Source organism: Rutidosis leptorrhynchoides, chromosome 4 (genome assembly GCF_046630445.1).
Source record: "Rutidosis leptorrhynchoides isolate AG116_Rl617_1_P2 chromosome 4, CSIRO_AGI_Rlap_v1, whole genome shotgun sequence".
Lineage (NCBI taxonomy): Eukaryota > Viridiplantae > Streptophyta > Magnoliopsida > Asterales > Asteraceae > Rutidosis > Rutidosis leptorrhynchoides.
Window position 1 is genome coordinate 169,609,918 of NC_092336.1, and position 15,326 is coordinate 169,625,243.

The 15,326-nt window shown below is 36.4% G+C and overlaps 1 protein-coding gene across 1 annotated transcript; it reads right to left on the minus strand.

Annotated features, from left to right (window-relative positions):
• Positions 1-275: 275 nt before the first annotated feature.
• LOC139841212 (uncharacterized) lies at positions 276-1,277 on the minus strand. Its single transcript, XM_071831441.1, has 2 exons — positions 1,185-1,277; positions 276-728 (listed from the first exon to the last, which is right to left on the minus strand). The coding sequence occupies exons 1-2, from the start codon at positions 1,275-1,277 to the stop codon at positions 276-278; spliced, it is 546 nt and encodes a 181-aa protein (XP_071687542.1).
• Positions 1,278-15,326: the final 14,049 nt, after the last annotated feature.

The following is a 15,326-nucleotide window of genomic DNA, read 5'->3' on the forward strand; positions in this document are numbered from 1 at the left end:
TAGTATTAGTAACCAAACTAAACTATGCCACTTGAGACTCGGAGGGTGTCCCTGTGCAGCTAAGGGGTATGCAATCAACAATTGTAAAAATTCACAAGTTATTGGCTTAAATTGCATGATTCAATTTATTTCAAACATCTTATTTGAACAATACTTAGTTGTCATGTTTACAATGGAAAATAAAAATTACATAATAGAAACTTTAAACAGTTGTTTGGGGTGATCAATCCCTCTGTTGTTTTTCATATGTAGCACCGTTTAAGTTTTTGTGCATGCTAGGTGCGTTTTATTGCATTTCCATCTAAACTTGCTAACCGATACGCCCCTGTATCGCTTATGCCAATAACCTTATATGGTCCTTCCCATTTTGATCCGAGTTTACCCGTATCCTCAGCTCTTCTTGCTTCATTCTTTTGCCATACCAAATCATCCAGCTGGAACGATAATGGTTGTACGCGTTTATTATAGTAGCTTGCGATTCTTTGCTTGTTGATTGCTTCTTTTATAGGTGCCATTTCCCTGCGTTCTTTAACTAAATTTAGATTTTCACGCAGTTCTTTGCTATTGCTACTTTCATCGAAGGATAATATGTGCATCGTTGGCAGATTTATTTTCGCAAGTATTACTGCCTCGGACCCATACACCAAACTGAAAGGTGTTTCATTAGTTGCGCCTTTTGGGGTTGTACGGTGTGCCCACAACACATTTGGTAGCTCATCTATCCAACCCTTTCAGCACAACCCAAGTCTTGCTTTGATACCTAGCACGATATCTCTATTTGTTACTTCACATTGGCCATTTGCCTGAGGATGCGCGACTGATGTAAATGTTTATTTTATATTATGTTCTTGGCACCAATCTCTGAATGAGTTTCCTTCAAATTGTGTACCATTATCACTCATAATTTCATTTGGTATTCCAAATCGACATACAATGTTTTCCCATACAAAGTTGTGGATCTGCTTGCCTAAAATTGTTTTGAGCGGTTTGGCTTCTACCGACTTTGTGAAGTAATCTATAGCTACGACCAAGAATTTTACGCCTCCTGGTCCTGCGGGGAATGGTCCCACTATGTCGATTGCCCATTTACAGAATGGCCATGGAGACGCGACTGGTATCATTGGATGTCGCGGAGCTTTGCTTACTGGAGCATGCAGCTGACATGACTGACATTTGCGTATTACCTCTGCGGCATCTCTGTACATTAACGGCCAATAGTATCCGAGCCACTTTATTTTGGACGCGACTGTTTTGTGCCCTGAATGCAAAGTGCACATTCCCTCGTGCACTTCTCGTATGATTGACTCCGCTTGAGTTGGATTAAGACACCGCATATGAGGTCCCAAAAAGGACTTTCTGTATAGAATGCCTTTGTTCTAGCAAATACATTGGTGTTTTTATTTTTATCTTTCTTGCCTCTGTTGAATCTATTGGCAATGTACCAGCGTTCAAAAGTTCTACTATCGGTATCATCCAACTTGGCTCATCTTCTTTAACTGCGGCGGATACACCGTCTGTATCAATGGATTTAACTTTCACTTCCTCAACCCAAATTTCTTTTTTGAAATGGCTGAATGTTAAGGCGGCTAGCTTACTCAGCACATCCGCCTTTTTGTTCAATGCCTGGAAACTTGCGTTATCTGAAATAAATCAAAATCTACCGCGAGTTCTTGCACAAGTTTCAGGTACTTTTGCATCGATTCATCATGTGCTTCAAATATCCCGTTGAATTGGTTTGCAACTAGTTGTGAGTTAACATATACTGACAGCTCTTTTACCTCCAAATATTTTGCTACACGCATTCTAGATAACAATGCTTCGTACTCAGTTTCATTGTTTGTTACAGGGAAGCTAAAACGCAGCGCGTAGGTATATTCTTCTCCTTCTGGACTTTTTAGGACTATTCCTACCCCTGCGCCTTCTGGATCACAAACCCCATCTGTGTGCATTTCCCACAGTTGTTCGGGCGGAGGTGGTATTTCTTTTGATTCATGCAAGACTTCGATATCTCTGGCTGTTTCAGCCAGATAATCTGCTAGGACTTGCCCTTTTACCGCACTTCTTGGTCAGAAGCTTTTCTCATGCTCACCTAATTCAATAGCCCATTTGGCCATGCGACCAGAATTTTCTGGTTTATATAGCACCTGCTCAACAAGTATTAGCGAATGTAAATTTGATAGAATTTGTCAAGCAATTTTAAGTTTTTTGACAATACTTTATTTCTTGTCATACCTGCTTTATTGGTTGGTCTGTTAGGACCATTATTGGATGCGCTTAGAAATATCTCCTTACGCGTCTAGCCGTATGTACGAGTGCATAAACCAGTTTTTCAATTGCAGGGTAGTTTAATTCGCTTTCTGTTAAAGGTTTGATAACAAAATATACAGGCATTTGTACCTGTCCGCACAGCATAATCATATAATTTTAAATGTCTATTGATTAAAAAGTAACAATATTTAAATTTATAGTGCGTACATGTCCCCTGTCCGCTATCAATACTGAACTTATCGCTTCTTTCGATGCTGCTAAGTAAAGTATCAACGTTTCTCCCGCAATCGGCGCAGTCATTGTCGGTAATTCTTTTAACAATTTTTTCATTTATTGAAACGCCACTTCTGCTTACTCTGTCCACTTAAAATCCGTTTTCTTTAAACAATTTTTTAACGTCCAGAAAAAGGGGAGCAATCGCTCTGTAGATTTTGATGAGAACCTTGTTAACACCGCCAATTTACCCGTTAAACTTTGCACCTCTTTTTTCTTTCTGGGAAATGACATATTTTCGATCGCCTCTATTTTCTTTGGATTTGCGCGTATCCCGCGCTCAGTTATTATATGATCAAGAAACTTTCCTTCCTCTTCTCCAAAACTGCACTTCGACAGATTGAGTTTCATATTTATCTTTCTCAACGATGCAAACGTTTCTAATATATCATCCAACAAACCTTGTTCTGTTGTGATTTTTATCACCAAATCATCAACATGTGCCTCTAAATTTCTGCCAATCTGACTTTTGAAAGCTTCGTCTATTACGCATTGGTATGTTGCTCCGGCATTCTTATAAACCAAATTCCATCTTGGTATAACAATATATGCCCTGGCTTGTGTGAAAGGTAGTTTTATCCTCATCATCTGCTACAATCTGTATCTGATGGTATCCTTTGTACGCATCCAGAAAACTTTTATATCAGAAGCCGGCTAGCGACTCAACTTTCCAATCTATTTCTGGTAGAGGATAATTATCTTTGGGACATGATTTATTAATGTCCGTGAAGTTGACACACATGCGCCAAGACCCATCGGGATTTTTTTACCAGTACTGGGTTTGCCACCCACGTTTGGTACCTTACTTCTCGCAATATGTTTGCTTTGACCAATTTGTCAACTTCCACTTTCAACCATTCGCTTCTTTCCGGTGCCATACCACATTTCTTTTGTCGTACCAGTGTCAGACTTGGATTTGCATTAAGTTTATGCTCAGCAATTTCTCTTAGCACGCCTGTCATGTCTGCTTCTTTCCATGCAAAGACATCCGTATGAGAAGCTAATATTTTATGAAGCTTAAACTGAAATGTCCCGTTCTTATTGATTAAAAACGTTCCATATTAATTGATTTCGTTGCGAGGTTTTGACCTCTATATGAGACGTTTTTCAAAGACTGCATTCATTTTTAAAACAAACCATAACCTTTATTTCATAAATAAAGGTTTAAAAAGCTTTACGTAGATTATCAAATAATGATAATCTAAAATATCCTGTTTACACACGACCATTACATAATGGTTTACAATACAAATATGTTACATCGAAATCAGTTTCTTGAATGCAGTTTTTACACAATATCATACAAACATGGACTCCAAATCTTGTCCTTATTTTAGTATGCAACAGCGGAAGCTCTTAATATTCACCTGAGAATAAACATGCTTTAAACGTCAACAAAAATGTTGGTGAGTTATAGGTTTAACCTATATATATCAAATCGTAACAATAGACCACAAGATTTCATATTTCAATACACATCCCATACATAGAGATAAAAATCATTCATATGGTGAACACCTGGTAACCGACAATAACAAGATGCATATATAAGAATATCCCCATCATTCCGGGACACCCTTCGGATATGATATAAATTTCGAAGTACTAAAGCATCCGGTACTTTGGATGGGGTTTGTTAGGCCCAATAGATCTATCTTTAGGATTCGCGTCAATTAGGGTGTCTGTTCCCTAATTCTTAGATTACCAGACTTAATAAAAAGGGGCATATTCGATTTCGATAATTCAACCATAGAATGTAGTTTCACGTACTTGTGTCTATTTTGTAAATCATTTATAAAACCTGCATGTATTCTCATCCCAAAAATATTAGATTTTAAAAGTGGGACTATAACTCACTTTCACAGATTTTTACTTCGTCGGGAAGTAAGACTTGGCCACTGGTTGATTCACGAACCTATAACAATATATACATATATATCAAAGTATGTTCAAAATATATTTACAACACTTTTAATATATTTTGATGTTTTAAGTTTATTAAGTCAGCTGTCTTCGTTAGTAACCTACAACTAATTGTCCACAGTTAGATTTACAGAAATAAATCAATAAATATTATCTTGAATCAATCCACGACCCAGTGTATACGTATCTCAGTATTGATCACAACTCAAACTATACATATTTTGGAATCAACCTCAACCCTGTATAGCTAACTCCAACATTCACATATAGAGTGTCTATGGTTGTTCCGAAATATATATAGATGTGTCGACATGATAGGTCGAAACATTGTATACGTGTCTATGGTATCTCAAGATTACATAATATACAATACAAGTTGATTAAGTTATGGTTGGAATAGATTTGTTACCAATTTTCACGTAGCTAAAATGAGAAAAATTATCCAATCTTGTTTTACCCATAACTTCTTCATTTTAAATCCGTTTTGAGTGAATCAAATTGCTATGGTTTCATATTGAACTCTATTTTATGAATCTAAACAGAAAAGTATAGGTTTATAGTCGGAAAAATAAGTTACAAGTCGTTTTTGTAAAGGTAGTCATTTCAGTCGAAAGAACGATGTCTAGATGACCATTTTAGAAAACATACTTCCACTTTGAGTTTAACCATAATTTTTGGATATAGTTTCATGTTCATAATAAAAATCATTTTCCCAGAATAACAACTTTTAAATCAAAGTTTATCATAGTTTTTAATTAACTAACCCAAAACAGCCCGCGGTGTTACTACGACGGCGTAAATCCGGTTTTACGGTGTTTTTCGTGTTTCCAGGTTTTAAACCATTAAGTTAGCATATCATATAGATATAGAACATGTGTTTAGTTGATTTTAAAAGTCAAGTTAGAAGGATTAACTTTTATTTGCGAACAAGTTTAGAATTAACTAAACTATGTTCTAGTGATTACAAGTTTAAACCTTCGAATAAGATAGCTTTATATGTATGAATCGAATGATGTTATGAACATCATTACTACCTTAAGTTCCTTGGATAAACCTACTGGAAAAGAGAAAAGTGGATCTAGCTTCAATGGATCCTTGGATGGCTCGAAGTTCTTGAAGCAGAATCATGACACGAAAACAAGTTCAAGTAAGATCATCACTTGAAATAAGATTGTTATAGTTATAGAAATTGAACCAAAGTTTGAATATGATTATTACCTTGTATTAGAATGATAACCTACTGTAAGAAACAAAGATTTCTTGAGGTTGGATGATCACCTTACAAGATTGGAAGTGAGCTAGCAAACTTGAAAGTATTCTTGATTTTATGTAACTAGAACTTTTGGAATTTATGAAGAACACTTAGAACTTGAAGATAGAACTTGAGAGAGATCAATTAGATGAAGAAAATTGAAGAATGAAAGTGTTTGTAGGTGTTTTTGGTCGTTGGTGTATGGATTAGATATAAAGGATATGTAATTTTGTTTTCATGTAAATAAGTCATGAATGATTACTCATATTTTTGTAATTTTATGAGATATTTCATGCTAGTTGCCAAATGATGGTTCCCACATGTGTTAGGTGACTCACATGGGCTGCTAAGAGCTGATCATTGGAGTGTATATACCAATAGTACATACATCTAAAAGTTGTGTATTGTACGAGTACGAATACGGGTGCATACGAGTAGAATTGTTGATGAAACTGAACGAGGATGTAATTGTAAGCATTTTTGTTAAGTAGAAGTATTTTGATAAGTGTCTTGAAGTCTTTCAAAAGTGTATGAATACATATTAAAACACTACATGTATATACATTTTAACTGAGTCGTTAAGTCATCGTTAGTCGTTACATGTAAATGTTGTTTTGAAACCTTTAGGTTAACGATCTTGTTGAATGTTGTTAACCCATTGTTTATTATAACAAATGAGATATTAAATTGTTATATTATCATGATATTATGATATATAATATATCTCAGTATGATGTATATACAGTTAAATGTCGTTACAACGATAATCGTTACATATATGTCTCGTTTCGAAATCATTAAGTTAGTAGTCTTATTTTTACATATGTATTTCATTGTTAATACACTTAATAATATATTTACTTATCATTTAACATAATTAACCAAGTGTATCAATATCTTAATATGATTCATATGTACCTAGTAAGACGTTGTTATAACGATAATCGTTATATATATCGTTTTCGAGTTTCTTAAATTAATAGTCTCATTTTTATGTATATAACTCATTGTTAAAATACCTAATGAGATACATACTTATAATAAAAACATGTTAACTATATATATAACCATATATATGTCATCGTATAGTTTTTACAAGTTTTAACGTTCGTGAATCACCGGTCAACTTGGGTGGTCAATTGTCTATATGAAACATATTTCAATTAATCAAGTCTTAACAAGTTTGATTGCTTAACATGTTGGAAACATTTAATCATGTAAATATCAATCTCAATTAATATATATAAACATGGAAAAGTTCGGGTCACTACAGTACCTACCCGTTAAATAAATTTCGTCCCGAAATTTTAAGCTGTTGAAGGTGTTGACGAATCTTCTGGAAATAGATGCGGGTATTTCTTCTTCATCTGATCTTCACGCTCCCAGGTGAACTCGGGTCCTCTACGAGCATTCCATCGAACCTTAACAATTGGTATCTTGTTTTGCTTAAGTCTTTTAACCTCACGATCCATTATTTCGACGGGTTCTTCGATGAATTGAAGTTTTCCGTTGATTTGGATTTCATCTAACGGAATAGTGAGATCTTCTTTAGCAAAACATTTCTTCAAATTCGAGACGTGAAAAGTGTTATGTACAGCCGCGAGTTGTTGAGGTAACTCAAGTCTGTAAGCTACTGGTCCGACACGATCAATAATCTTGAATGGTCCAATATACCTTGGATTTAATTTCCCTCGTTTACCAAATCGAACAACGCCTTTCCAAGGTGCAACTTTAAGCATGACCATCTCTCCAATTTCAAATTCTATATCTTTTCTTTTAATGTCAGCGTAGCTCTTTTGTCGACTTTGGGCGGTTTTCAACCGTTGTTGAATTTGGATGATCTTCTCGGTAGTTTCTTGTATAATCTCCGGACCCGTAATCTGTCTATCCCCCACTTCACTCCAACAAATCGGAGACCTGCACTTTCTACCATAAAGTGCTTCAAATGGCGCCATCTCAATGCTTGAATGGTAGCTGTTGTTGTAGGAAAATTCTGCTAACGGTAGATGTCGATCCCAACTGTTTCCGAAATCAATAACACATGCTCGTAGCATATCTTCAAGCGTTTGTATCGTCCTTTCGCTCTGCCCATCAGTTTGTGGATGATAGGCAGTACTCATGTCTAGACGAGTTCCTAATGCTTGCTGTAATGTCTGCCAGAATCTTGAAATAAATCTGCCATCCCTATCAGAGATAATAGAGATTGGTATTCCATGTCTGGAGACGACTTCCTTCAAATACAGTCGTGCTAACTTCTCCATCTTGTCATCTTCTCTTATTGGTAGGAAGTATGCGGATTTGGTGAGACGATCAACTATTACCCAAATAGTATCAAAACCACTTGCAGTCCTTGGCAATTTAGTGATGAAATCCATGGTAATGTTTTCCCATTTCCATTCCGGGATTTCGGGTTGTTGAAGTAGACCTGATGGTTTCTGATGCTCAGCTTTGACCTTAGAACACGTCAAACATTCTCCTACGTATTTAGCAACATCGGCTTTCATACCCGGCCACCAAAAATGTTTCTTGAGATCCTTGTACATCTTCCCCGTTCCAGGATGTATTGAGTATCTGGTTTTATGAGCTTCTCTAAGTACCATTTCTCTCATATCTCCAAATTTTGGTACCCAAATCCTTTCAGCCCTATACCGGGTTCCGTCTTCCCGAATATTAAGATGCTTCTCCGATCCTTTGGGTATTTCATCCTTTAAATTTCCCTCTTTTAAAACTCCTTGTTGCGCCTCCTTTATTTGAGTAGTAAGGTTATTATGAATCATTATATTCATAGATTTTACTCGAATGGGTTCTCTGTCCTTCCTGCTCAAGGCATCGGCTACCACATTTGCCTTCCCCGGGTGGTAACGAATCTCAAAGTCGTAATCATTCAACAATTCAATCCACCTACGCTGCCTCATATTCAGTTGTTTCTGATTAAATATGTGTTGAAGACTTTTGTGGTCAGTATATATAATACTTTTGACCCCATATAAGTAGTGCCTCCAAGTCTTTAATGCAAAAACAACCGCGCCTAATTCCAAATCATGCGTCGTATAATTTTGCTCGTGAATCTTCAATTGTCTAGATGCATAAGCAATCACCTTCGTTCGTTGCATTAATACACAACCGAGACCTTGCTTTGATGCGTCACAATAAATCACAAAATCATCATTCCCTTCAGGCAATGACAATATAGGTGCCGTAGTTAGCTTTTTCTTCAATAACTGAAACGCTTTCTCTTGTTCATCCTTCCATTCAAATTTCTTCCCTTTATGCGTTAATGCAGTCAAGGGTTTTGCTATTCTGGAAAAGTCTTGGATGAACCTTCTGTAGTAACCAGCTAGTCCTAAAAACTGGCGTATGTGTTTCGGAGTTTTCGGGGTTTCCCACTTTTCAACAGTTTCTATCTTTGCCGGATCCACCTTAATACCTTCTTTGTTCACTATGTGACCGAGGAATTGAACTTCTTCCAACCAAAATGCACACTTTGAAAACTTAGCGTACAATTCTTCCTTCCTCAATACTTCTAACACCTTTCTCAAATGTTCACCGTGTTCTTGGTCATTCTTTGAGTAAATAAGTATGTCATCAATGAAAACAATGACAAACTTGTCAAGGTATGGTCCACACACTCGGTTCATAAGGTCCATGAACACAGCTGGTGCATTAGTTAAACCAAACGGCATGACCATAAACTCGTAATGACCGTAACGTGTTCTGAAAGCAGTCTTTGGAATATCATCTTCTTTCACCCGCATTTGATGATACCCGGAACGTAAGTCAATCTTTGAATAAACAGACGAGCCTTGTAGTTGATCAAATAAGTCGTCGATTCTCGGTAGTGGGTAGCGGTTCTTGATGGTAAGTTTGTTCAACTCTCGGTAGTCGATACACAACCTGAATGTACCATCTTTCTTCTTGACAAACAAAACAGGAGCTCCCCACGGTGATGTGCTTGGTCGAATGAAACCACGCTCTAAAAGTTCTTGTAATTGGCTTTGTAGTTCTTTCATCTCGCTGGGTGCGAGTCTGTAAGGAGCACGAGCTATTGGTGCAGCTCCTGGTACAAGATCTATTTGAAATTCAACGGATCGATGTGGGGGTAATCCCGGTAATTCTTTCGGAAATACATCAGGAAATTCTTTTGCGACGGGAACATCATTGATGCTCTTTTCTTCAGTTTGTACTTTCTCTACGTGTGCTAGAACAGCATAGCAACCTTTTCTTATTAGTTTTTGTGCCTTCAAATTACTAATAAGATGTAGCTTCGTGTTGCCCTTTTCTCCGTACACCATTAAGGGTTTTCCTTTTTCTCGTGTAATGCGAATTGCATTTTTGTAACAAACGATCTCTGCTTTCACTTCTTTCAACCAGTCCATACCGATTATCACATCAAAACTCCCTAACTCTACTGGTATCAAATCAATCTTAAATGTTTCGCTAACCAGTTTAATTTCTCGATTCCGACATATATTATCTGCTGAAATTAATTTACCATTTGCTAATTCGAGTAAAAATTTACTATCCAAAGGCGTCAATGGACAACTTAATTTAGCACAAAAATCTCTACTCATATAGCTTCTATCCGCACCCGAATCAAATAAAACGTAAGCAGATTTATTGTCAATAAGAAACGTACCCGTAACAAGCTCCGGGTCTTCCTGTGCCTCTGCCGCATTAATATTGAAAACTCTTCCGTGGCCTTGTCCATTCGTGTTCTCCTGGTTCGGGCAATTTCTAATAATGTGGCCCGGTTTTCCACATTTATAACAAACTACATTGGCATAACTTGCTCCGACACTACTTGCTCCGCCATTACTCGTTCCGACACCATTTGTTCCTTTCGTTCTATTAACCCCTGGTCCGTAGACCTCACACTTCGCCGCGCTATGACCATTTCTTTTACACTTGTTGCAAAATTTGGTGCAGAACCCCGAGTGATTCTTTTCACACCTTTGGCATAGCTGCTTCTGATTGTTGTTGTTGTTGCGGTTATTATTGTTGTTGGGATGATTGTTGTAGTTGATGTTGTTGTTGTTGTTGTTGTTGGGCCGTTTGTTGTAGTTGCGATTGATGTTGCGATTGTTGGGATAATTGTTGCGATTATTGTTGTAATTGCTGTTGTTGTTGTATTGGTGATTCTTATCACCGTTTTCCTCCCACTTTCTTTTGACTTGCTTCACATTGGCCTCTTCAGCAGTCTGTTCTTTAATTCTTTCTTCAATTTGGTTCACGAGTTTGTGAGCCATTCTACATGCCTGTTGTATGGAGGCGGGCTCGTGTGAACTTATATCTTCTTGGATTCTTTCCGGTAATCCTTTCACAAACGCGTCGATCTTCTCTTCCTCATCTTCGAATGCTCCCGGACACAATAGGCACAATTCTGTGAATCGTCTTTCGTACGTGGTAATATCAAATCCTTGGGTTCGTAACCCTCTAAGTTCTGTCTTGAGCTTATTGACCTCGGTTCTGGGACGGTACTTCTCGTTCATCAAGTGCTTGAATGCTGACCACGGTAGTGCGTACGCATCGTCTTGTCCCACTTGCTCTAGATAGGTATTCCACCATGTTAACGCAGAACCTGTGAAGGTATGCGTAGCGTACTTCACGTTGTCCTCTTCAGTACACTTACTTATGGCAAACACCGATTCAACCTTCTCGGTCCACCGTTTCAATCCGATCGGTCCTTCGGTTCCATCAAATTCCAAAGGTTTGCAGGCAGTGAATTCTTTGTAGGTGCATCCTACACGATTTCCTGTACTGCTAGATCCAAGGTTATTGTTGGTATGTAGCGCAGCCTGTACTGCGGCTATGTTTGAAGCTAGAAAAGTACGGAATTCCTCTTCATTCATATTCACAGTGTGTCGAGTAGTCGGTGCCATTTCCTTCAAAATAGTTAAATGGAACAAATTAATCATACAGAATATTAAGAGTAGTTAATAGTATTTCGTAGCATAATATGAACTCATTTATAAAAGCTTTTTCTTCATATTAGCGTTTTATAAGTTTAAATTCGGGTAGTACCTACCCGTTAAGTTCATACTTAGTAGCTAATATACAATTCAACTACTACAATTCTATATGAAAAACTGATTATAATAATATTTCGCGTTCAAACTTTTATACAATATTTTACAAACTTACAATACCGCTTATTTTACATAAAGCATGAAATATAGCACACAATAACTTTGATACAAGATAGTTGTGAAGATAATTCTAGCTAGTACACAAGTCGTTCAGCAAAGGCAATAAAGACACGTAATTCATACGTCCAGAAACAAGTCATGCATTCTGGTTTTACTAGGACTACTTCCCATCCTTGGTCTTGTGCAACATAACCGTTATGGCCGTTGATAAGACAGCGTGTTGTAACGTCGTCAAAGGGACGAGGGTTACGTAATGTCCAACAGTCCCGTAATAATCTAAAAACCTCATTTCTTACCCCAATTACCGACTCCGTCACTTGTGGAAACGTTTTGTTTAATAGTTGTAGCCCGATGTTCTTGTTCTCACTTTGGTGAGAAGCGAACATTACTAATCCGTAAGCATAACATGCTTCTTTATGTTGCATGTTAGCTGCTTTTTCTAAATCACGAAGTCCAATATTCGGATATATTGAGTCAAAATAATTTCTTAACCCGTTGCGTAAAATAGCATTTGGGTTCCCCGCAATATATGCGTCAAAGTAAACACATCGTAACTTATGGGTTTCCCAATGTGATATCCCCCATCTTTCAAACGAAAGTCTCTTATAAACCAAGACATTCTTGGAACGTTCTTCAAATGTCTTACAAACTGATCTCGCCTTAAATAGTTGTGCCGAGGAATTCTGGCCGACTCTAGACAAGATTTCATCAATCATGTCTCCGGGTAGGTCTCTTAAAATATTGGGTTGTCTATCCATTTTGTGTTTTTAAACTGTAAAATAGACAAGAGTTAGATTCATAAAAAAAAAAATACTTATTAATACAAGCAATTTTTACATATATCATAAAGCATACGAACACTATATTACATATATTACACCACACGAATACAACTATCTTATTCCGACTCGCTCGTTTCTTCTTCTTCGGTTTTGGTTCGTTTTGCCAAGTTTCTAGGGATATATGATGTTCCCCTAATACGAGCCGTCGTTGTCCACATTGGTTTAGAAAAACCTGGTGGTTTAGAGGTTCCTGGGTCATTGTTACAACTTAAGGACTTCGGGCGTTGACGATACATATAAAGTTCATCGGGGTTGGAATTAGATTTCTCTATTTTTATGCCCTTTCCCTTATTATTTTCTTTTGCCTTTTTAAATTCAGTTGGGGTAATTTCTATAACATCATCGGAATTCTCGTCGGAATCCGATTCATCGGAGAATTGGTAATCCTCCCAATATTTTGCTTCCTTGGCGGAAACACCATTGACCATAATTAACCTTGGTCGGTTGGTTGAGGATTTTCTTTTACTTAACCGTTTTATTATTTCCCCCACCGGTTCTATTTCTTCATCCGGTTCTGATTCTTCTTCCGGTTCCGACTCTTCTTCCGGTTCCTCTTCGGGAACTTGTGAATCAGTCCACGAATCATTCCAATTTACATTTGACTCTTCATTATTATTAGGTGAGTCAATGGGACTTATTCTAGAGGTAGACATCTATCACATAATATCAAACACGTTAAGAGATTAATATATCACATAATATTCATATGTTAAAAATATATAGTTTCCAACAAAAATGTTAAGCAATCATTTTTAAAGAAAACACGGTCGAAGTCCAGACTCACTAATGCATCCTAACAAACTCGATAAGACACACTAATGCAAATTTTCTGGTTCTCTAAGACCAACGCTCTGATACCAACTGAAATGTCCCGTTCTTATTGATTAAAAACGTTCCATATTAATTGATTTCGTTGCGAGGTTTTGACCTCTATATGAGACGTTTTTCAAAGACTGCATTCATTTTTAAAACAAACCATAACCTTTATTTCATAAATAAAGGTTTAAAAAGCTTTACGTAGATTATCAAATAATGATAATCTAAAATATCCTGTTTACACACGACCATTACATAATGGTTTACAATACAAATATGTTACATCGAAATCAGTTTCTTGAATGCAGTTTTTACACAATATCATACAAACATGGACTCCAAATCTTGTCCTTATTTTAGTATGCAACAGCGGAAGCTCTTAATATTCACCTGAGAATAAACATGCTTTAAACGTCAACAAAAATGTTGGTGAGTTATAGGTTTAACCTATATATATCAAATCGTAACAATAGACCACAAGATTTCATATTTCAATACACATCCCATACATAGAGATAAAAATCATTCATATGGTGAACACCTGGTAACCGACAATAACAAGATGCATATATAAGAATATCCCCATCATTCCGGGACACCCTTCGGATATGATATAAATTTCGAAGTACTAAAGCATCCGGTACTTTGGATGGGGTTTGTTAGGCCCAATAGATCTATCTTTAGGATTCGCGTCAATTAGGGTGTCTGTTCCCTAATTCTTAGATTACCAGACTTAATAAAAAGGGGCATATTCGATTTCGATAATTCAACCATAGAATGTAGTTTCACGTACTTGTGTCTATTTTGTAAATCATTTATAAAACCTGCATGTATTCTCATCCCAAAAATATTAGATTTTAAAAGTGGGACTATAACTCACTTTCACAGATTTTTACTTCGTCGGGAAGTAAGACTTGGCCACTGGTTGATTCACGAACCTATAACAATATATACATATATATCAAAGTATGTTCAAAATATATTTACAACACTTTTAATATATTTTGATGTTTTAAGTTTATTAAGTCAGCTGTCTTCGTTAGTAACCTACAACTAGTTGTCCACAGTTAGATTTACAGAAATAAATCAATAAATATTATCTTGAATCAATCCACGACCCAGTGTATACGTATCTCAGTATTGATCACAACTCAAACTATATATATTTTGGAATCAACCTCAACCCTGTATAGCTAACTCCAACATTCACATATAGAGTGTCTATGGTTGTTCCGAAATATATATAGATGTGTCGACATGATAGGTCGAAACATTGTATACGTGTCTATGGTATCTCAAGATTACATAATATACAATACAAGTTGATTAAGTTATGGTTGGAATAGATTTGTTACCAATTTTCACGTAGCTAAAATGAGAAAAATTATCCAATCTTGTTTTACCCATAACTTCTTCATTTTAAATCCGTTTTGAGTGAATCAAATTGCTATGGTTTCATATTGAACTCTATTTTATGAATCTAAACAGAAAAGTATAGGTTTATAGTCGGAAAAATAAGTTACAAGTCGTTTTTGTAAAGGTAGTCATTTCAGTCGAAAGAACGACGTCTAGATGACCATTTTAGAAAACATACTTCCACTTTGAGTTTAACCATAATTTTTGGATATAGTTTCATGTTCATAATAAAAATCATTTTCCCAGAATAACAACTTTTAAATCAAAGTTTATCATAGTTTTTAATTAACTAACCCAAAACAGCCCGCGGTGTTACTACGACGGCGTAAATCCGGTTTTACGGTGTTTTTCGTGTTTCCAGGTTTTAAACCATTAAGTTAGCATATCATA